General features: G+C 40.4%; 1 protein-coding gene across 2 annotated transcripts in view; it reads left to right on the top strand.

Moving 5' to 3' along the window:
• Positions 1-25224, top strand: part of EML4 (EMAP like 4) — a 261344-nt gene that overhangs the window by 38075 nt on the left and 198045 nt on the right. The window contains exon 1 of one of the 2 annotated variants that reach the window (XM_075925435.2): positions 3179-3206. The exons of the other annotated variant lie outside the window; for it this stretch is intronic. Coding sequence (XP_075781550.1) covers positions 3194-3206 — 13 coding nt within the window. The 5' untranslated portion in view covers positions 3179-3193. Of the gene's footprint in view, positions 1-3178; positions 3207-25224 lie in introns of those variants that run through there. 2 annotated transcript variants of the gene reach the window in all.

Here is a 25224-nt window from a genome sequence, read left to right as displayed (position 1 = left end):
GAGCATTTTTTATGGGGCATTATTGATGGATGATGAAAACTGATGCCCTCAAAGCCATGTTTACATAGTCCATTTTCAGAGTAGAATCACAACTTTTTTAACAACTTTAGCATTAACTCTTAATCAGGTAACATCAGTGGCAGGAAATTAAAATTCAGCTAGTGGAGGACAGGTTTTTCCCATTAAGCTTGATGGATGCAGAGGGTTGGTGGTGGAAAGGAATAATTGAAGGTGAGATACAGTTCAAGTAGAACACCGTCATTTTCCATGGCAGTACTGTTATAACTAGAGGCCGGATTTTTTTTTTCCCTGAGAAGAGTTGGGGTTTTCCCACAACAAATCAGAGGCCAAAAGCACAATTTCACTTGAACTAATAGCATCATGGTCCCTCCTGAGAGTTGCTGTTCAAGTGCTTCATGCTCCCAGGTTGGACTACATCTTCCATGATAAACCTCAGTATCCAGGAGAGGGGAGGTGGAGTGCCAGGAGAGATGAAGTCCATCTGAACATAAGAATGCAGAATAAGAGCCCAGGGAACTACAATTCACATGAGTTGGCAAAGCCATGTTTTCTGTGGAAAGCAGACCTCTTTTGGGTAAATTTTGTTTATATGAAAAAATTGTTTGCATCCCTGGCTGGTTTCTGGTTAATTATAGGATCTTCACGATGCCATCAAATCTTGATTTTTTTTGTTTGTTTGTTAAAAAAAAGGTTATCTGGGTTTTTTCTTAGCCTTTGTAACAGGTAAACTCCCTTTCCCATTTTCATGCTTCTGTAATGCAGAAAGGTTAGGTTCTATTTTCTGTTTGAGATAGAGCAGTGGTTTTCAACTTATTTAGCATTGTGGGACATATATGTGGCCTACAACATATAACCTGGTTGCAGGGTCTGGGTGTCAGGTCAGCGGCATCCTGGACCCCACAACACACCCGATCCCTAAAGTGGCAACCCAGGACATTGGAGCTCACAAGACCCAACCCCAGGGCTAACTGGGAGTCCTAGATGGTAGTCTGCAGGGCAGGGTGGCTTTTAGCACACAGCTGGGCCGCAGCTGTGCACTAATTGGGCCTCATGTGGACCATGGAATGAGAACTGCTGAGACAGAGAATATTCATAGAGTAGTGAATTTATTTGCTTAAATTAGTGGAGCATATCTTTAGGCTTTCTGAAAGTTAACACAAATATTTATACAAATGTTTAGGTATTTAAAATCCACTAAATATTTCACATGACTTCTGCTATCCAGTCAGATATTTTAATTGAACCATTTAAAAATCTGGAAATAGAAATAGGCATGTGTCAACTTTGGTGGGCAAAAAAGTTTGAAGTATTGTTTCCGAAGTGTAAAAAGGAATGTATTTTAAAAACTAAAAGTTGAATAGTATTGAACTCTAAGGACTTGTGCCATTTTTTGTTAATGATTACATTGATTATGCATTGTTCGAGATGACTCATTTTTCAAAGGCTTTTATTGCAGTAATTTACATATTTATAGCAGGAAGCTTAAAAGGAAGTGGAACATCAGGATACTGAAAATTCTCTATTTTTTTTTTACAACTGTTTATTATTCTCTGTGTTGTTAAGGTTAATTATTTCTTGGGGCTTATAATCTGTGAAATATTTTTTCCCTTGGTATCATGTCTACTATATCAACGTATGTTTTCCCTTATTGTGTATGAATCATCATAATTATTAAACTTTCATCTTCTTTGATGCCAAAGAGTAGTTAACTGAACACATAACTTTTCTTTAAAATGTTTTTAATGAATTTGTTGATATACGAAATGAGCTACAGAGTAACATAGGTTAATTACGCAATTCTCAAGAAATAATACTATGGTGTTCATGTTATTTGCTATTCAGCTTTATTTTTATTCCCAGGAATTAGATTGCATTGTGGATACTTCCGCCTTATTGCACAATAACTGTACATTTTACAGTAATTATACATTTGTTTTATTTCTCTATTGGGAGCAGCACACAAGAGTTGCATATCAAGCAGCTCTAATCCATTTTGTAGTAATATTTCTAATTTTTTAGCACTGCACCATTATCCCTATTATGTTAAAATTTTATCCATATCATAATTAGAAGGAATATCGTTTTTAAATGAAAATATAATTTGTGTTTTTAAAAAAGTGTTGATAAAAGAGAGTAGTATTTTGTGTCTCAGTGCATTGCAAATTGTGATTTTAAAACAACATTTACTTTACACCAAGTGAAGACTGTTAATAGCCAGCCTCGTTGAGACCCTGTTTTGGTCAGCTGAACGGTTTACCTTAGCAGGGTGCTGTGGAGAGGACTAGCATTTGTACAATCCCGTTAAATCCAGGCCTGGTCTATATTTAAAATGTAGATCTAGCCATGTTGCATTAGGGAGTGGAAAAATTCACACCTTTGAGTGTTCCAGTTAAGCTGACTTAATTTCTGATGTAGAAGCAGTGTAGGAAGTGTCCCCTCTTGCTGCATTTGTGTTGCTCCGGGACTTGTAGCATAGATATAGCCCTAGAGACTTGGAGCTACTGTCTGTCTTTGGATCAAAAGTTTGTGTCCTCACAGCAAATGCTCCTGTTAATAGTCTTGCCTCACTTTTTTTCAGGAGCCTCACTGTCTGGAACCTGACTAAATAAATCTTGGCTGGACCATATCTTGCTGCTGTCCAAAGGTTTTTATGAAAGCTATGGTTCAGTTTGGATTAAATGCAAGACTGTTTGAAAATCCACTGTGAGGTGAAAATATTGCTATTTTAGGCTGTTGGCAAGAGCTGAGTTTGATTGCAGTGAAAAAGACAACCTTCGGGAGAACATGAGAAGAGAGTGCCTAAACATGATTCTATTAGCATAAGAAACAAGATGTCTTTTTACAAGGTAGGGCTTGTAGACTTGCTAACCCCCCTGGCTGTAATAAAAACTACATTTAGGGGGAGAAAAATATTGCTTATGCTTAAGGCATTTGAGACAGTTTAAGATTACAGGGATGGAGTAGTTGTTTTCCTGGGAACTTGACAAAGGATACATTTTCTACAGAAGCTAGATAAATTAATGAGCCTAGGTGGTGTGGCTAGATCAGTTACCCTGTGGGATGGACTTTTGTTCTTGTCTGGAGTCAGGCTTGTCTTTTTCTTAAGGAAAGCTTCCTGCCTTTCTGAGAAGTTCTGAGATGTGACACTCTGTTAGGCTGAAGCTTTACCGTCATGAGATGTACAGGTACAAGTAAAGCTGGTTGCATTTCACTGACTTCTGTAATTTAAGTGATTCTTTGCTATGGATCCTGCAGGCTTGTGTTGGGAGATAGGTATGTTATCCTCAAAAAGGCGGAAGACCTGACCCTTTCTGCTGACTATGAAAAGTAATCCAGAATCAGTAGGAGTACAGATGGTGGCTGGCCTCTCCTGCCCCATAGAATTTCCATATTAAGAGAAAGAAAGTAGTTTGTAAGCTGCCTTCCAGTTTTTTTGGGAAGCCTGGATTAGACAGAGGGACCTTGCAGGGACTTCTCTACCTTTAATGGTGGGTGTGAGTATCCTCTTCAAGGTGAAAATATCTGATGCTGGGGATAATGGAATAATGCTATGGGTTTGGTTCTGGTCTTCACCTCAGTGTAAAGGGACTGTTTGTGTGTGCTTCATTTACCCACCACTGATCTCTTGGAACTGGAGATTTTTGGGCATGTGACTGTGAGAAATAAAATTTATTTGTTAACGTTTTCTTCAGGTTAACATAATAGCCAACAGGCAGATGATGAGCTAGTAAATGTCTCCATTTAGTGCTACCCAAATGCTACCCCCTATTTCCTGCAACACCTAAATAAAAGGTGTTGTTATCTCTGCTAGTAGATTTTCTCTTCCAGAGGGAAAAAATGTATGTCAGTTCTTAAGTTTATAGAAATTGCCACTAAAAAGCAGCAGTCTTAGCAAATTCTTCCTTGGATATGTGTATAGCACACATATTTATTAGTGTTTGATACAAACTAAGAACATATAACTGAGCATTGTGACTAATGATGTAGTTATTCCCGTTGAATGTCATTATTTTTACAACAGCTATATTTTACCATCTGATATGTATGGCTTCTGTTTGAATTAGGTAGTTTTACTGTAGCTATGTACTAAACTGAAAATAAGTTGCCTGCTGTATTCTCTTTTAATATGTGATTAAGTGACTAAGTATACACTTGGATTTAGTGTAATAACCCCACATTAACTAATTATTTTAATGTCTCTGAGCTAATACTTGGTTTACAACACCTGATTTCTGTCTCTGTATCCTATATCTAATATATTATGGAGCAGCTAAAGAGGAGAACAAAGAACAAATATTAGGTTACAGAATTCTTTTACTTCAAAAATATGACTGCACATGGTTTTGAATAGTTCCAGATGGAAGAATATGAGTTATTTATTTTTGTGAATTGAATTTCTTTAGAACTATTTTTTTAAACCAAACTTTTTAGAATAACTTTTAGGTGTTCTGTAAACAGTAGACAATAAAGGAATTTAGTTTGATTGCTTAATAAGTACTAAATGGAACGCCTGCCAAACACGGTGTTAAACAAATGACAAAGAAATATAAAAACCACAACTGAAACCAAAAAAACCTTCATGCAATGCTGTGGTTGCACTGGTAAGCTTTCCAAAGTCTTACTAAAGGCAGGATGGAATATACAAATCCTGTATGTATTCATTTTGATGCAATTTTCTAACTATAACTGAATTTCTCAAATAATGCAGTATTTTTTCCAATTTTAGTTAAACACATGCATTTCTTAAAAAATTCATTCAACAAATGGTTGAGAGGGCTAGGGAAGGTGTGTGTGTGTGTGTGTGTGACTTATTTAATGAAGGAGAAGGAGCAAATATTGGGTTGGCTATATTAGTGGCTATTGTTATCCACTAGAGTAGACGACACTGTTCTGCTAGCCAAAGTTCCTTGAACTCTGGGTGAAATTCTGGCCCTTCCGAAGTCAATGGGAGTTATTACTTTTAATTAAGGCTGTAACATCCCATTTAATTAGTTAACCAGTTAACTGATTAAATGAGGGTGGGTCGGGGAGATGTTCCAGCTCAGCTGAGCTGGTGTATCCCTCTGCCTGCTGCAGCTGGGCTGGAACTATCCCCCCCACACAGGTGTGAGGGCTGCTCTAGCCTGGCTGGAGCAGCCCCCATCCACAGTGGACCCAGCCCAGCCCAGGTGTAGCACATCGAAGTTGCTCCTGACGCGCTGGGCCTGGACCCGTTTTGGATGTGGGCTGCTCTGGCCGGGCAGGAGCACCGCTGCCTGTGGGCTGGAGATGCCCTCTGCTATGGTTGTTTATCATAACGGGTAAACATCACCAGGTAAGCGTGAAGCTTACCGGTTAACCATTCACATTCCTGTTTCCAGTGCAGCCAGGATATCACTCTGAGTACCTTTTGTTTATCCACAGTGACTGTATTTGCAAAGTAGCATTTAATGCCCATTACTTTCTGCAGTGCAGAGAGAGCTTGAGACCTCCTGGCTGCCAGCCCTATTGCACATGTCTCTAGGCCATGTGGTTTTCTGGTAGAAAGAAGCAGATAATCAGTTTTACCAATTCCTAGATTTTCCAGAGCATTTGTGGCTTGTATGGTTGTCTCCATCTGTTTCAAGAGACCAAGTAATACACTGTGCAGGCATGTGCATTGCATCCAGTATTAATGTTGCAAAGTAAGAAATAATGGATTTTTTTTATTGCTTGTGTACTGGGATACATCTTTACAAAGTATTTTTACATTTATGAAAGCACATATCACACACTGACTGTGCACAGGGTAAATTTCATATTTAAAGATTCATTTTTTTTAGAAGATTGAGACGGTTAACAGGTGGAGCATATAAATGTTCTTGCATTGCTTAAACTCAAAGGTTGTATGCCAACCTTTTTTTTTTTTTTAAAGAGCATCTTTGAACACAAAAAAATTCAGATGAAAAGGTAAAAAATATTTCTGTAAATTACCAGTATCAAAAACCTACTCAGGAACAAATTTACGCTAACATCCCCCCTCCTCCCAAATCCCCGACCAGGAACTTTCTATCTACTACCCAAAATACACAAACCTGGTAATCCCAGATAGCCCATCATCTCTAGCATTGGCACACTTACCACAGAATTATCTGGCTATATCGACTCCCTCCTCAGATCCTCTGCTACCAGCACTCGTAGCTACCTCCGCGATACCGCTGACTTCCTGAGGAAACTCCAAACCATCAGAAATCTTCCTGAAAATACTATCCTAGCCATCATGGATGTAGAAGCCCTTTACACCAACATTCCACACGAAGACAGATTACAGGTAATCAAGAACACCATCCCCAATAACAAAACTGCACACCTGATTACAGAGCTCTGCGACTTTGACCTCACCAACAATTACTTCCAATTCAGAGACAATTTCTATCGCCAAGTTAGTGGCACAGCCATGGGCACTCACATGGCACCACAACATCTTTATGGCTGACCCTGAACAACGTTTCCTCAGCTCCTAACACCCCTACTTTACTTACACTACATTGATGACATCATCATCATATGGATCCACGGAAAAGAGACTCTTGAAGAATTCCACAAGGATTTCAACAACTTCCACCCTACTATCAACCTCAGCCTGGACCAGTCCATACGAGAAATCCACATCCTGGATACTACAGTACAGTTAAATAATGGACAAATTTCCAACACACTATATTGGAAACCCACCGACCGCTACACTTACCTTCATGCTTCTAGCTTCCATCCTAGCCACATTTCTTAGCCGATTGTATACAGCCAAGCCCTATGATACAACCAGATTTGCTCTGACCTTACAGACAGTCACCTACAGGATCTTTACAGAGCATTCCTAAAACTGAAACACCCACCTGGAGAAGTGAAAAAACAAATTGGCAGAGCCAAAAAAGTACCCAGACACGAACTACTTCAAGACCGATCCAAAAGAGAAAATAACAGAACTCCTCTTGTTGTTACCTACAATCCACAATTCAGGCCCCTCCAACGCATTGTACACAACCTACAACCCATCTTGGAAAATGATCCCTCACTCTGAGGCCTTGGGAGAAAAACCTATTCTTGCTTACAGACAACCCCCTAACCTGAAACATATTCTTTCTGGTAACCATACCACACAACCACATCATAAGGCTCCAGGAACACAGCCATGCAACCAAAGGAGATGCCAACTCTGCCCACATATCTATACTAGCGAATTCATCACTTGAGCAAACAACATAAGCCACAAAATCAAAAATTCATTTGACTGTTAATCCAGTAATTTGATCTATGCCATCAAATGCCAGCAGTGCCCCATTGCTATATATTTTGGACAAACTGGACAGTCCCAGCAGGAAAGAATCAATGGACACAAATCAGATATATGTAAAGGAAATGTACAGAAACCTATTGGGGAACATTTTAATCTTCGAAATCATACTATGACAGATCTCCAAGTAGCTGTCTTGTCACAAACCAGCTCTACAAGCCAGATCCACAGGAAAGCCTTGGAATTACAGTTCATCCGCAAATTCAATTCACATGCTAATGGACTCAAGGTTGGTTGGGACACTACCATTTTAACAACCATTGAAGGTGCTAACAGTTCTCTATCTATTGACTTTGATTTTTATCTGCTTAGGTTTAAGTATCCATTCTCCAGATCCTTACTAATGCTCTGTCTCTCACTTCCCTCTCTTCCCCCCCCCCCTTCCGCTTCCCCTCTCCTATTTATTTAGAGTGTTCACATCCCAAACTCATAACTCCGGTCATCTGAAGAAGTGGGCTGTGCCCACGAAAGCTCATGATACCATCTACATGTTTTGTCTATAAAGTGCTACCAGACCATTTTTTTTCAATATATAGTGGTAACTGTTTTGCAACCTTAAGTCTACTTGTAATTTATTGTATTAATGCCATAGTGTGTATATGTGGAAAAACAAACCCATCCCTGACCAAAGCCTTGTCCTGGTTTAGGTCCTGGTTCAGTGTGCAGACAGTTAAGTGTTATATTTTCTTAAATTCAGTGTCGCCTTTTTTTAAGAAATTGTTAAAGTGAGCTAATTGTTATTGCTTGGTGTTTCATTTGTAATGAGTATATATTTTAGAAAATGACTGAAGAGAATAACTGTCAGGGTAAAATATCAGTTGTCTTTATTTTCTTAGCCTTAATGATGACATTGGTGACAATGATGACATAGCTACATTGGAGGATTGAGTAGTCTCTTTCTGAGTGATGGCAATAATTGTTTCGGTGTTGTTAGCAGTCTGAATAGTCCTAACGCATCTGGTTTTTTTAAAATTGTTTTGTTTTGTAATGCAGAGGGATTAAGTCCCTTTAAAATGAAACAGGTACTATGGTCATGTTTCTGGGATGTAAGAAATATTGTTTACTTGTCTACTGAATTTTTCCTGTGTCTCAGTGACAGTAGTGGTGTAGGATCCTCCAGACAATTATAAACAGAATAACTGGAAAACTCATTTCTGTAATAGAGAAATCAACTCCAGTTTTATTTCATTCCTAGGCTACAAAAATACTAGTGTTTAATTAGCTATAAAAATAATATAGAATACTACACATGACATTTCTGGGTTTAGAGCATAGTTACTTTTTAAACCCTTGTACATCTGCCTAAATGATTTTGATGCATTGAATTAATCGACAACTAGTTTTGTAAGTCTTAGCTGAATAATGGAGATAAGCTTTTTGTGTTAATGATTAGAAATACCACCTCTGTAAAGAGGACAGAGTGCACTCTGATACTTGTTTTTAAAAATTACTATACATGTAAATAAGGTAAATGATTCTTGAAACATTTCTTCTGTGATATTCACTTTAATTGAAGTTACAAGTAAAAGTGATGTAAGAGACAAATAGTTTTGTTGTCTCTGATGAAAGTTTGTCATTTATGTGGACTTATGCAACTAAATAAGTGTGTTTCTGAAGTACAGAACCTAGTGTATAGTGCTATTTCAGAAATGCCACTAGGAAGGCAGCCAAGAACAGAATTAAGGGGAAATAAATTTAGTAGTATGGAAAATTGGGACTAAGAATGATAGGTACTTCCTCATGCTCCTGGTCCTCCTATTCTGTTTACATCAGAACCTTTTGGAGTGTTCCTAGATTGTCTTCTGAGGGTATAGCCAGATATCTTTAACAGTTCCAGTGTCCGAATACTATGACCCTTCGTACCTGTCACTTTACTGTTCTTGCCAATAGTCTGTTTTCAGGGGTTTGTTATGTAAAATGCAAATTCCTCAGAATGAAAGTCCTTATAATAGTCTCCAGATGGTTTTAGGTCTATTGGATGCTTACCCTAAAGAATTTGCTTAAGGATTGTCTCTTCAAGATCCAGTGTACACTGAATCTTTTCTTAATATTTATCACCATTTCAGACACTATTGGTGAAGTACCAGCTGAAAAATTTTGATTGCTGATATAGGTTGGATCTTCCTTGTTCAGCACCCTCGGGACCTGAACTGCCCCAAATAAGGGAATTTGCCAGATCAGCAGAGATCCCTTGCCACCACCCTCCCAAGATGCTCCCCATCTCATTGCTGCTGGGCTGTAGCCTGCGGGGCTTGGACTTTGGCTCTGGCCCGCTGAGACTCCTTGGGGAGAGAGCTCTCTTGCCGCCGTGGCCCCACTTCTCCCCTGTCCAACTGGGGATCCCCAGGGATGAGTCTTGTCTGCTGCCTTGCTTCTGCCGTGCTTGCTGGGGATCCCCGGGAATGGGGCTTGCTGGCTGCCTTGCTGCTGCCCTGCCGGTCCTGCTGGCCAGGGCTCCCCTGGGCAAGAGCTCCCAGTTGGTTTGCATTCCCAGATGCCAGGGCTCTCTGATCCTTCAACATCAGTGATCTTGCCAGACCACAGATGTTGCCGGACCAGAGAGTCATGGATTTCAGAGGTTCAAGCTGTACTGTGGTCATTCAGCTTTCAGGAATATGCTGCTACTACTGCTATCAATAACAACTTCTTATTCTCTAGGGAAATTGTTGTCATAGTTGTTAAAATATCGCTATGATTTAGATATTTAAAATATTTGCAAGTTTACATCAAGCTAAAATACTTATTTTCCCGAAGTGTTTTAAGCCTTTCTAACTCAAGGAAGGAAAACCGAGACACTGACAATAAAGTCAGCTTCGTTATGTGTATGTACAAAAATGTGGGAAGTGATAGTCTGTGTGTGTGCGTGCACGCTTTAACAGGAAGCTCTACTATGTTACTGGAAAGTACAGTATTCAGAATATCATAAATGATTACTTCTTGTATCAGGTTTTATCAAAACCTTTGGCTTGTTTCAAAGATCTCAGAGAAATCTCAAAGCAAATCATGTTCTGTAGTAGGGAGGTTACATTCAGTTTAATTGGCTAGTCAAATAGTTGATGCAATTTGCACTTCAGAGATGAAAGTGCTGTGGGGAGCACGGGCACAGCAGGGTACTCAAGCAGTCCCCCGTTGGCCCTATGCTCCCTGCGGTGTTTCAAAGTAGCAGCACTACATAGCGCACAGGATCAGCTGGGAAGACTTCAGCTGACCCCAGGGCTCAAAAGGGCACTGCTGCTTTGAAACGCCCCCTCCTCTTTGCCCCCCCTTGCTGCCTCTTTCTGATAGTGGCAGCAAGGGGGAGGGAAGTAACTAGTTGACTATCTGATAAAAATTTACTTATTGGATAGTTGACTAGTCATTCACAACCCTATTCTGTAGAAGAATATTGTTAGTCGATTTATTTGTATCAGCATTAGAACATGGGGTTTTTAAAAAAATATACACCTGCAGAGATAAGATATGGCTAAACCATTTATAATCATAGTTTCCCAAAATGTTTGTCTTTGGGCAGAAGTTCTGGCCCATGTGGAAGTCATTTACCAGAGAGATGAGGAAATAAAAAAGAGGGGTTTTAATGGAAGAAGTTTTTAGGCCTATAATGTAACCTAGACTTTTAAGCATGCTGTTACAAACAATATATTTCAGATGGAAAATGTTGTAGATGTAAATAATAGAAATGATAGCATTACTGTTTTAGGATAAAACCTTTGAATATGAAGTTACTCTAGTACATTTAGCCAAAAGGAGTTGAAGATGGAGTTTAAGAAGAGGTAGAGATACTGAAGGGTGGATTTTAAAATGGTATCTGTGTATTTGAATAAATTACAAGAGCATGGAGGGGCGGCATTGAGTAATATATTTTCATTTATATAAAAATAAAGATTATTTGAAGAAATACCAAATATTATTAAAAACTGGGATGACCCACGGTGATGGCTTCCAGCCTTCTGGAACAAAAATTTACTGGCTTAACCATGAAATATTTTTTCTGTTACATAAGGATCTGCCCAAAGATCTTTTATTAGCTTGTTTCTCTAAGTATAACCTTTTTATGCTATGCAAACATAGCAAGTAGATTCCCTTTTTTTATATTCTAAGCCGCCACAGGCAATTACAGGTGCTGAACAAACTGTTGAGAGATAAGGTACTTGCATGGCTTTGAAAAGCTGGAATTGTTGAGTTTCACATATGTATGTTGTTAAATGTCTAAAAAACAACTACTAATTAATTTCCATGTGTCAGCCGACGGTCAGGGCAGTGAGTCCCTTATGACCGGCTGAAGTTCTTTTAAATTGTGCTTGGTTCTGTTACAGCAACTGAAGGAGTCAGGTTAAAGCTTAAACAGTTACTATTTTATTGTTACAGGGTAAACTTAGTTGTTAAATGCTACTGCTGTGTTACAGATAACACAGCCACTACAAAGGACAGGACAGAAATTAGACTAAGTCACTTACAGGTACCATGAAACCCTTTTGGTTCTCTGAGCTCTTATTAAATGCATGCAAAATAGACATCTAGCAGGTATATATTCTCACCCCTACGTTCCAGACTTGGCATGGCCAGCGTCTTTCTCTCAATCCCTCGGGAAGAAGTAGGGCGAGGTTGGGCGTCCCACAGACCTTGGGAGACAATCAATACCTGACAGTAGGTATAGATGATTGGAGCTCAAATGGGGTGGGCTACTGAACCTCTTTTTATACCCCTTGGGTCATGTAGGCTTCTTCCTGGTCTCAAGTAGCCAAATTAGGAAAAATGGCTTTGAACATCAAGTTTCCCACGAAGGGTGCAAAGCATAATTTACACCTGGGAAAATGCAGACAATGGGCACCTCTGGTATGTGATGGGTGAAGATTCCTCTCCTGGGACAGTTCAGGCGTGTCAATTACTGGTACTAGCCATCAGGGCGACGGGAGGCCCCAGGTTGTCAGCTAGTCCATTTACTGTCTGGTTTCTATTTATGGTAGAGTCAGGGACAGGCAGCACACCTGCGTTCTCAGGGCATCAAAGGCTGACTGCCTTTCTCTTGCTCTCGGGGGGAGGGCAGAAACCAAGATGGGGTTCGTGTCTGGCTCCACCATGACAGAAAAGTTCTGCCTTTTAATTACAAATTTATTTCAGACACTAAAAAGAAAACCAACTCTTTGATTCTCGGTAGTCTCTTTATACCATTACAAAAAAACCCCACCTGAATGTTAACTAGAAACTTTGGAACAAGAAAATCAGTGGTTCATTTTCTGATCCAATCCTTTATGCACCTGAGTAAAGTTGCTCATGGAAATAGACCTATTAATTTTCTAATTTTTTTTCAGGATGAAACCGTAAAATGATGTAACAAATCATAGTACCTGGTTTTTATTCTTCACACTATTCTCTTTTTGATGTTACTAAATTGTTTGAATACTCTGAAATGCTTTCGGAGTAGGTTAGGAAATGGTGTGTAATGTTTCTACCACCTTTAATAAAGCATGGTGGTCTGGTATACAGGCAGTCCCCGGGTTACATACAAGATAGGGACTGTAGGTTTGTTCTTAAGTTGAATCTGTATGTAAGTCGGAACTGGCGTCCAGATTCAGCCGCTGCTGAAACTGACCGCCAGTTCTGACTTACATACAGATTCAACTTAAGAACCCCAAGCGTCCCCAAGTCAGCTGCTGCTGAAACTGATCAGCGGCTGATTCCAGGAAGCCCGGGGCAGAGCAACTCTGCCTCGGGCTTCCTGTAGTCAGCGCTGGTCAGTTTCAGCAGCGGCTGACTTGGGGACGCCTGGGGCAGAGCAGCTGGGGTGCTGCTGGGTTGCTCCAGTAGCGCTGCACCTCGGCGCTACTGGACCAACCCAGCAGCACCCCATCTGCTCTGCCCCAGGCGTCCTGATTCAGCCTCTGCTGAAACTGACCAGCAGCGGCTGAATCAGGACGCCTGGGGCAGAGCAGCTGGGGTGCTGCCGGGTTGGTCCAGTAGTGCCCAGAGCGGCGCTGCGGGACCAACCGGCAGCGCCCCAGCTGCTCTGCCCCAGGATCCACAACAAAAGCCTAGTCTTCTGGGGGGGGGGGGCACACTAGCTGCGCTCCCCCCCCCCCCCCCAGCAGACCAGGGACACCGGGAGCAGCTTTTCTCGCCCCGGAGGTCGAGGTGGCGGGACCACTGCCTGCGAGCTCCGGGGCGAGAGAGTCCCGTTCGTAAGTGCGGATCCGACATAAGTCAGATCCGCGTAAGTCGGGGACTGCCTGTATTGTAATCTGATTATTCAAATGGAGGAGAGTTGTAATAATATAAATAAATGAGAGAGGAAAATACTGGGGACAACAATACAATTAAATATTTCCACTCTCTAGAGTTTTCATGTGACACAAAGAAATAAATATTCTAAACTGCTGTGCTATATGATTCTTTTTTCAGTTATATAAATTCACTTTAAAGAATGAATTTTATGTGACTACATGTTTAGTATACTGGATCATATGTTTTTAATGAGGATCTAAAACCATTTAAGTGAGACGTGCTTGTCCACCATATGCTCAACTTTTGTAATCCTGTCCTATGTCTTACATCTTCTGTTATTCACAAGTAAACTTTTGAGATCTCATTCCTGGCTCTCTGACTGAATTAATGTGTATTTTAAGGATGTAAAAAGTAGATTAAAAATGTAACCTTTTAAAAATCCTAGTGATTATATAGTTACAGGTGCAGTGGACTCTGCCGAGCCTGTAGTGAAGCCTTCCTGGGAGCAGAGCCGACAAGGGGTACTGTCCCTGCTACTGGGGAGCCAGCATGTAACCTGTGGCAGGGAGGCTGGGCCCACCATGGACAGGAGCTACTTTGGCTGGATGGAGTAGCCCCTGCCTGCGATGGTCCCAAGGGGCTGGAGCAACCCATGCTCTGGGTAGGCAGGGAGCTATTCCGGCCTCTACCAGTTAACCAGAACTGTCACACCCATTAAAGGTGAGGCTTACTGGTTAACCGTTTACAGTCCCTAGTGTATTTGTGCACAACATGCATTAACAATGAAAATGACTTTGGTTTGCAAAGACCTTTCTAATATTGTGGAGGTTCTCTAGTTGCCCAGGACTGTCACCTTGTTATCTCCCTGCCTCAAGTGAAAGAGAGAATTGTTTGTGACTAACTGGGTGTCAGCTCCCTAACACCATCACCTGATGATCACCCAATATCCTCTGGGCTGGGCTAGTCCTTACTGTGTCTTGTAGAGTCTACAATAGTCAATAGGTGAACCCCAGTTGCTGCGCCTCTTAAAAGCTTCTCTTGTGTTCAGCCCTTTATCTATTGAACATTCTCAGAAATACTAGCTTTTCTGTCCCCAAGGTACGCACACTAGTTTTTTCTGAGTCAGCTCTAGATCAGTTCCTTCTGTAATACCACAGTACCGAGATATATTTCTCGTTAAAACAGTAAATTATCAAAGGTGAAGATTTAAAACCTGGTGAATAAGGACAGTGTAAATAAGAGGATTAAATATAAAACAAAATCATAATGTGATTCCTAGAGACGAAGGTTAACAAGTTAATCTTCAGTCTAAATAACTTTCTCACCCAAATGTCCTTAGCAGTGTTTCAGCCAAACTGGGTTGAGAGCGTATTTTCATGCATGTAAGCACTGCTCAATTACTCCCATGGTGTGAGATAAAGGGGTGTCTTTCTTCCCTTCTACTGATAGCCCCAAAGTTCATTGCTTGTACCCCGAGTCATAAGCTACCCCATAATTTATTCTCCAGTGTGCTGCTTCCTGTTAACTCTGTGTGTACATGACTCCCCACTGTGTTAACTTATAATGCTTAATGAGTACATGGACTGATAAACACCTTTGTCTGGCAGAAACCCGTTTGTCAACTTTAATGCAGACTTTAGGTACACATTTTAAGCATAGTATCATTCTTACATAGTATTGGTACATACATTTCACAATGATCTAATGATCAGTGTGATCTTGGCTTTCATCAGACTTTACATGATATTCTTTGGTGAAGCAGAATGTAGATACCGAGATGAGGATATTATTGAAACCCTCTTTACACCAAAAATGTTTCAATGCCAAGTATATATTACAAGTATGTTCAACTTTGGGGAACGAGGTGAGTTAAACGTTTATCCTCTGTCCCACACTATCTTTATCAGTGCTTTCTAATACTTGCCTGCTCATTTTGCTAAGCTCCACTATAGTTTCTTCACCACATATTGCACAAACTATAGCACTTGGGCCAGGAAACTAGGGCATTTTCTATGGCAGTGAAAAAGTGCCTATTGTTTCCATCCCTTACATGCACAATTTCTTTCCTACATACACAAAACACACAATGTGAGTAATGGTTAAATGACCTTAAATTGAAAGATTTCTGTCAGAGGGTATGTTTTACAAACTGGCATTCTTTCCAAGAACATTTCCCCTCTGCAACATTTCTCAAATTCCTCCTGCCCTTTAAAACTTGTGAGCTCTCCTGTTTTAATACGTTAACTCTTGGTGTCACCTGCTTCTCCTTTGAGTAGTGTCCCTTTGGGTGCTCCACTCAGGTCTCAGAGTGTCCGATAGAGCCTATTAAATACAATGAGAATTTTGGCTGAGTAAGGGACATTTGGATTTTGCCCTTATCAAATAGGAACAAAATATTTTTTTGTTTGTGTGATTTCCCTGAACATGTTTTTAATGCAAAAAGTCTCCTCTTTAAGCAACAAAATGGATACATTATATATTTTGAAGAGTGAGTCTTTTTGTGGACTTGTTTGTGCAAAATAAAGTTATACTTTGTGATTACCTACAGATACCAAATTATGCATAAACAATCCTGCCACTTAAATTAACTGAATGCACTACTTTTTATACCAGAACATGCTGGGTGAAAGGTTTAAATCATTTTAGTTTTTCATTGGAAAAAAGTCATGACTATTATTATTAGCGTTCATAAAAATATTTGCTAACAAAATCAAAATTGAGTTGCCTGTTCAACTGTCATTTTAGTGCAAAGAAAATTTTTACTGTTACAAATTGCAAAATAATTCAGATTTGTTATAGAAAGAGTAATGGAAGCTTGACAAATTTCTGATTTGAAATTTACTATGAGTGGTTATTATTCAACAAAATGACTAATGCTTGAAGTTGAAATCCTACAAATTTAAAACTGTTCTTTTACTTCCCTCTTGCAAGTACATTAATAAAAAATTCTATTACATATATTTAATTTCTTGAACTTTTCTATAAGTGTAATTATGCACTTTGCTTGGTCAATAATGGCCTCACCTGCTGGTGTTAAATATGTTAGTACAGACAGTATGTTTTGTTGTAATTCAGCACTAGTTCTGAGCATGATCAAGGTACCGTTAGTTCTAATATACCCCTGGGAACTGAAGCCTGCGAACACAGATTCCATTTTCTTAGACCTGAGTGCTTGATTAGGTGCTTAGGAATTAAAAGTGTGTTGCTACGGCATGCTAGCTAATGTGCTTTAAAAGTCTAGTGCAGATATGACTTTGGGAAAGCCTAGGACTTTAACTCCTGCTGATTCAGCATGTGTCATTGTATACACTCCACTGCCTACACTAGAATTTTAAAAAGTTATCATGTGTTAGCTAGCACATATAATGATGCACCTTGAAGTCCTAGCCTCGGTGACTAAGAAAAGAAATCATTGAAGCCATTGGGCTGTCTTTTATAAAGGGAATTCTGTTAATTCTGTGATTTATTTTGTGTTAGACATACTTTTGCACTAACCTCTTTTTTTTTTTTTTTTTTGGCTCTGCTTACCAGATACCACCTTGGGGATTTTCTTAACAATTCTGAACTCTGCTTTTTTGGTTAACAAATGTTGTAAACAAATTTTTAGTAACTCACAATACTGATTTGTAATCCCATGTTTCATAGTAGATTAGGGACAAATTAGGATGGTGTGTAAGGATTTATTTTACCAAAACTTTTTTTAAAAAACTGTACTCAACCTGAAAATAAATTTGAGCTGAATTTGGATAACTGCGAAACCTGTGAATAGGTCACGTTTGGAGCAGTTTAGTTCATCTGAGCTGTAAAAGGAGAAATATAGCAGTGTACAATTTAAGCATATTGAAAGAGGAAGGCTTCCTGCAGTGAGGCAATGTCAGTGGGTGTTGGAAAGGCCTACCTGACAGAGATCCAGCACATGAAATTTCCACTGCTAAAATAAAGGGGAGGGGAGTAGAAGGGGAGACTCATCCTCCCAACCCCTACAGTTCTGCATGTTCGTGAGATCTTTAGTCTAATAAAAGCATTCTTCTGTTCATCACAACGCAAAGAATTTTGTCATGAAAGAAGGAAAAGTAACCCAGAGCAGTAGAAGGACTGATTCTCAGAGGAGCTGAGTAACTGACTAAAGAATGCTGGAATAAGAGGCTTGATTTTGCAGTCCATATTTAAGGGACTCTCCTATTTATGCCTATAGTGTTGACTGCAGGAACAACTTTAGTATTTGAGTTTTAAGATTAAAAAAAAAAATTAACCTACATTGAGAGTTAAGGGAATACTTCATTAAATGTAACTTTAAAGTTTACATTTAGTCCTGAATAAAACAATTCCTATTTTATAACCTTACCAAAAACCAAATAAATACACCACAAAAACAATGCTGGGGATTGGAGGACAGATTGGCCCAAACAAGCAATTCTTATTCTGGGCCTAGGTTTTCTTTTTTCTTAATATTATGAGTGCATCGGGGTATGTCTACACTAGCTCGGTAGTTCAAGCTAGGTAGGCAAATGAGGGCAACCGGAGTTGCAAATGAAGCCCGGGATTTAAATATCCCGGGCTTCATTTGCATCTTCCTGGGTGCTGCCATTTTTAAATCCTCCTTAGTCCGAACTCCGTGCCCGTGGCTACACGTGGCACGGAGTAGGTAGTTGGAATTAGGATCTCTAATTTGAACTACCGGTACACCTCGTTCCATGAGGAGTAACAGTAGTTCGAATTAGAGATCCTAATTTGAACTACCTACTCCGTGCTGTGTGTAGCCATGGGCACGGAGTTCGGACTAAGGGGGATTTAAAAATGGCGGCACCCAGGAAGATGCAAATGAAGCCCGGGATATTTAAATCCCGGGCTTCATTTGCAACTCCGGTTGCCCTCATTTGCCTACCTAGCTCAAACTACCGAGCTAGTGTAGACATACCCTTAGTGTTTATGAAGATGAACAACTAATAACCCTGCTTTAAGCCAGCCACTGTGTGAAAAGATCTTTGTAAACTTGCCCATATAACTCTCCAAGTGTACTTCAGTCCTGACTTGCAATGCTTCTGTTTCTGTGCTTGGCCTCTCTTCAGCTGCAGTCACATCACACAACAAAAAACCATGGAGACTAGATAGTGATATCCAAAAACATTTCATATACTAGGTAGGATTTAAGTACATAGATCAAGGAGACTGAACTAAGTATTCACATTATCTCATGATAGAACCCTCTTTTTAATTTAAAACTAGAAGACTTACCCAGCAGTGCCTGGGTCTGGCCTGAGGGCAGGAGGAGATGTGCAGCCTCCTGTCAGTGTTTGCCAGGCCTAGGGGCAGAGGGTTGGCAGTGCTGGGGGAGATGGTCTGTGGTGCCTGCGGGGATGAGGGGGTTGGGGTTGTGCTGCCAAGCCCCAGCGGGGCTCTGGCGGGGTTCCTCCCTCCCCCCCCCGTCTGGTGCTGATGGCAAGGGCTGGGGAGTTAGGGGTTTAGAGCAGGGGTGTACTCACTTGGGTCAGTGGCAGGCAAGATGGTGATTCCTATGCCTAGCTGGCCGCTCCCTTGGTGATGCGGCTGTCCTCAGTGGTCACTCTGCAGTATAGCTCTCCTCTGTGCTTGCTGCCTCTTCCCGCCTCCCCCCCCCCTCAGTGAATATAGTGTCCCTCTGCTCAGCTCCCTCCCTTTCTATATTATGGAAAACAATTGAATTCCTGGCACATCCCATTTTCCTAGCACAGCCCATTTCTGACCTTGCTTTAAGTTAAGAGGAAGCTGCATACAAAATTTGGTAGTCCTAGCTCTTATTTAGGAGTTATTGAACAAATGGATTTGCAGACAGACAAACACAGAAATATCTAAAATGTACATAGATAAAATGGGTGGTAGATTTAGAGGTATGTGTTGTTGTTGTTGTTTTTTCTATTCAGTACTGCTTTGGATACACATATTACAACTATAGTTGTAAGTGCCAATATCAATATCCGGTATTTCAAATATTTACTTTTAAAAATATTTAATTCCAGGTATGGCTTGCCATTGTGCTTTGGTCTATACTAATTGCTTACTAACATCACTAGATCAGTTATTCCATTTAAATTTCTCTCTTGTGTTTGCTTTGTACTTGGAAAAGCTAACATACAGTAAAAATGTATTTGCATGCTGTCTAACTGAGCCAACTAGCTTAGTGTGTTAAAAGATATGATAAATAAAAGTATTGGCTTTGTACTCAGTTAAGCATTTGGTAGATGAAGCAAAATGGTTTTATGGAAAACTTATTCTACAAAGCAACTTGGGAACAATGATGTTACATCCCATATTCTTCATGTAAAAATATTGTTATGATCTGAATCTGGCATAATTAAATTATAAATAAGATTAAGATAACTAATGTTTGCTGCAAGATCAGTTGCACAAGATATCTTTAGAAAGATTATGATTTACTGAATGCAATTATCCAATTAGCATGCATGTACCATTTCTGTATCTAAACTAAGAATATGGAATATGTAATAATTTCAACTGTGTGTGTATTTGGAAACACCCACCAGGCAACTGGCCATCAAACTTGATGGGCCACTAAAGAGAAACAACAAGACTGTGAAAATACTAATCTCTCTACTTCCAGAGAGGCATTCTGGGATGTAGCAGTGACACTACTAAGAGGGCATGTCTACACTGCCACCCTAGTTCAAACTAGGGTGGCTAATGTAGTCATTCAAATTTGCAAATGAAGCCCGGGATTAAAATATCCTGGGCTTTATTTGCATGTTCCTGGGCGCCGCCATTTTTAAATGCCCGGTAGTTCGAACCCCCTGCCCGCGGCTACACATGGCACGGGCTAGGTAATTCGAATTAAAGCTCCTAATTCGAACTACCGTTACTCCTCCTGCAATGAGGAGTTCGAATTAGGGTGGCTAGTGTAGACATACCCTCAGGTATGAGCCCTGTCACCTGGTACAAAACAAAAGATTCCCACCTTACGGAAATCTTAATTAAAGTTGGGAAATAAGTTGATCTGGGTTCATGCTTCACTAAATCCCCACCTGCTGCTGGAAGCACCTAAGAAACAGGGACAATGGAAAAGGGGAAGGAATAGTGAACCCAGGATGGAAAAGGGATCTGAATAAGATATCTAGAGATTTAAGCTGCAATCAGGGTAGTTCACCCTAAAGAATTTCTGCAGCCTTCCCCAAATGAATATTTAGGGGGAGGAATACATTGTCCTGCATTTTACTTGTAACCAGTTTCTTTAAGATTTTAAGCTTAGTATGCGTGTTTTGTTTTATTTGCTTAGTAATCAGCTTTGTTCTGTTGGTTACCCCTTATTATCACTTAAAATTGTCCCTTTGTCGTTAATAAACTTCTTGTTTGTAAAATATTCCAGTTTGTACAATTCATATGTGGATGAGGGGGCAAAAATTTGTGCATATCTTTCCTCCACATTGAGGGAGGGAGTAAACGTCATAATATAAAACATGATTGCGGGTTGCAGCGCAGTGTCCCAGGAAATGCAGACACTGAGCAACTTCGCTTAATATTTCCAGGCAAGGCCTGACCAGATAAGCCCAAACACTATCACCCTGGTTTAGCCCTGAACTCCCCCAAATGTGGCATCACCTCCTGCACCCCAAACCTCTCTCTTCGACCCTACCCCAAATCCCATACTCCCAGTCTTGAGCCTGTACCCCCTGCTGCACCCCAATCCCCAGGCCTGAAACTCTCCCCAAAGCTGGAGAGCCCTCTTGCATCCCAAACCCTTCATCTGTGGATCAACCCCAGAACCTGCATCCCCAGCTGAAACGCACACCCCCATCTACACTGGTCTGGAGTGGCCTTGTGTGGTGGGCCTAGCTGGGTTGGGCAGCCCACCTCCCTGTGCCACAGGAGGGGGGCTTCTTTGGCCAGGGCTGGTGCATTGCAGCCTGCTCCAGCCAGGCCAGGGGGTGCTACTTGGGCTAGGCCCACTGCACTGCACACCAGGCCAGGGGGCTGCTTCGGCTGGAGTGGGCTGGAGTAGCCCCTTCACCTGCAGGATCACAGTTATCCAGCTAAACATAAGGTTTAACCGGTTAACTTTTTAAAGAGGATTTTGCATTCCTGCTCCACCCCAACTAGGTTCCTCCAAGCATGCTGGTAAGGCTGGTACTTACTGGATAATCAGAAAACCAGTTAACCCTTTACATCCCTATCCCATACCCCAAATACTTGCCCCAACCCAGAGCGCACGCACTCACTCAGTGTCCCCATTTAGAGTCAAACACCCATTTAGAGCCCTTACCCCAGCTCTTTGTCCCAGCCCAGTGAAAATGAGTGGGGCAGGGTGAGCCACTGAGGGAGGGGGGATGGAGTGAGTGAGGGCAGGGTTTGGAGAAGGGGCGGGGTGAGGCAGGGGAAAGGCCTTCGGGAAGCTGCAGAGCGAGAGGGTTCAGTTTTGTACCAGTAGAAGGTTGGCAACCTTAATCTCTTCACATCAGTTGGCATCTCACAGGGGCAACATGTCACAGGAAGAAATACCCATTTTTACCAGGAGTATAAATATAAATGTGGGATAAACTTTCTTTTTTGCCCAAAGGTGATAGTTAAACCTACTCCTGTAGGTTAAACCAGGGAGAGACCAAAAGTAAAACCAGGACACACAAATTAACCGATACTAAGTTAATAGAAAAGAGAACTTTTACTATCACCACAATATCCTGTTGCAAGCATAATGACTAGATGGAAAAGTCACAAATGTATATACTTGTGTGTGTGTGGTGGGGGGGGGGGGGGGGGCGGAATTCCACCATGGACCTAAACTTAGTTACCCATTTTTTATGCACAGACATCAGATTCCTATTCCCAAACAATAAAACTTAACGGATTTATCTAAACTTTACCCTACTAACTGATAGTAAAGAGAATTTCCTTGGATGGAGACACAGTGTCTGTCCCCCTCAGTAGCTAGAGAGAAAACTGCCTGGGGACAAAGGAGGGAAAAAACAAAAATTCCTTTGTCCCAGTTTGAAATTCCTACCTACATTCCTATTGACCTACTCTACCTGGCTTAGTTATAGTTAACCCCTTATTCCCCAGGCTGCTGGCCATCTCTCATGATCATAATACTTCAAATACATGTTTTAAAATTCATATGGACTTACACACTGTCACATGGCATTAGAGAAGGTGTTCAAAATGTCAAGTAGAAATTGTTTTGTGGAAATGCGTGATCTCTGTTTTTAAGTACTGTAATACAATGGAAGCAAGAAACTCTTGATGTACCTGGAAGAGTGGGTTGAAAAGTTAACTAATCAGGTCTCTTGGACATCACTTATGCTAGAACAGGTAAGAGTTATTTGCTTTGAGGCCTAATTTATTATATAGATTAACTGAAGAAAATATTAAAGGCATAACAGCTTTGGGGAGATTATGGAGCTGTATGTTTGCAGGAACTTAACTGCACGGAAAGTGGTCTTCTATTTTCCTTGTTGCTTGGAGCACATCTTGATAGTAGTATATAAAGCTGGGTAATGAATGCGATTTCAAAAACAACAATGTACAGGTTGAATTGCTACTATTTGCAGGAAAATGCCTGTTAGAATTTTAAAAAAAGTTTTGAATAGAAAAGTTGTTGGAGGGAGAGTACAATGGGAATTTTGCCTATAATGCCATGAGGAGAAACTATTCATTATGCTGTGGCATACCCAAAATGTGCTAGGTTATTTTCACAGTGTCCTTGCCCTAAACACCGTACAGTCTAACCACTTTATACTATGTGAGAAGGTCAAAGATATATTTATGTAATTCGACATCACTTCTTCTAAGTATGAGAGGAATATTCTTTTGACAGGAGTTGTTGATTAAAATAAGATAATTATGTGCTCCTTAAATGCCATCTCTCCCATCAGGGATCACAGAATGTATTTCATGTACAGGAGAAAACAGTTACATTTTACAGTCATCTTGAACATGGTTATGGTGCACATATATGTGCAATTATTGATCTGCAGTTATTTTTTTTAATTTAATTTGTTTTGTAGCTCTCATTGAGACTTAAAATTCAAACCAAATTACAAATAGCTCAAATCCTGTCATTGGATTGTTGCAAGCAGACACTTGCACCCAGGCAGAATGCTATTGAAATCACGGCCATGGTTTTGAGATGGATATAGGAACAAGACTGGCACCCCAGGTAGTTAATAATGCTCAGCTGGAGTCAGTTCCCTATTGTGGTATCAATTTCAGGATTGAGCCTAGAAACTGTGAAAGAGTACATAACAATTTAATATATAAAAGAAAAAGAAATTCCAATATATTATATTAATTATATCTGATTAGACACATCATGTTTTCAGGAAGCAGCATGGAGGCAGAGTGCTCAATTTTTAATTTTAACCTTGTGTCAGTGCTAATTTGTTGGATTTTTATTATATGGAGTATAACTTTTATTGTCTGTTTTAGAGTAAAATAACATATAGCTTGATTTATGTACAGCTTAATTTTACACATTGTATCTTACCTAGCATATCTTCTGTTTATGCAACCCCTTTGATACATTTTTCCTGATGTGTTGAACTGCATATAACCATTATTTGCTTTTTGTTTTAATGAAACTTCAGTTCTTGACGTTTTCCCTTTCCATTCTCCCAGTTTTCTGGAGACATCTATCCTTGCCTATTGAATGATCCTAGCCTTGGTACCTCAGAAGATATTTAGCCTTAAATTCACCCAATTCTTATTGCAAATCTGATTTTAGCAGATGATCTCCCCTCTAACCTCTGAAGTAACAGATTTAAAAAAAAATTTCCAAGCTTTCCATTATCACAGTGGGTTTTATTTAGGCTTTTAGAAAGTATAAGGCATTGGGTTCTCACTATAGTAGTTCTCCGGAGATCAACTGGAAATTCAGGAAAGCTCTATGGCCTACAGAGTGACAGATCGGATAGTGACAATAGTCTCCGCCAGCCTTGAAATTGAGAATTTAGAACATCTTTTTATTTATTTATTTTTAAATTCTAGTGTAAACATATCTATCCTCAGTTGTTCACAGCTGTTGTAGGTATAATTCATAGAATCATAGAATAATAGGACTGGAAGGGACCTCGAGAGGTCATCGAGTCCAGCCCCCCGCCCTCAAGGCAGGATCAAGCTCCGTCTACACCATCCCTGACAGATGTCTATCTAACCTGTTCTTAAGTATCTCCAGCGAGGGAGATTCCACCACCTCCCTTGGCAATTTATTCCAATATTTGACCACCCTGACAGTTAGGAATTTTTTCCTAATGTCCAATCTAAACCTCCCCTGCTGCACTTTAAGCCCATTACTCCTTGTCCAGTCCTCAGAAACCAAGAGGAACAAATTTTCGCCTTCCTCCTTGTGACACCCTTTTAGATATTTGAAAACCGCTATCATGTCCCCCCTTAATCTTCTTTTTTCCAAACTAAACAAGCCCAGTTCATGAAGCCTGGCTTCATAGGTCATGTTCTCTAAACCTTTAATCATTCTTGTCGCTCTTCTCTGTACCCTTTCCAATTTCTCCACATCTTTCTTGAAATGTGGTGCCCAGAACTGGACACAGTACTCCAGCTGAGGCCTAACTAGTGCAGAGTAGAGCGGCAGAATGACTTCACGAGTTTTGCTTACAACACACCTGTTGATACAACCTAGAATCATATTTGCTTTTTTTGCAACAGCATCACACTGTTGACTCATATTCAACTTG

This window comes from Pelodiscus sinensis, chromosome 3 (assembly GCF_052426305.1).
Source record: "Pelodiscus sinensis isolate ZL-2025 chromosome 3, ASM5242630v1, whole genome shotgun sequence".
NCBI lineage: Eukaryota > Metazoa > Chordata > Testudines > Trionychidae > Pelodiscus > Pelodiscus sinensis.
This window is presented reverse-complemented; position numbering and strand designations above follow the sequence as displayed.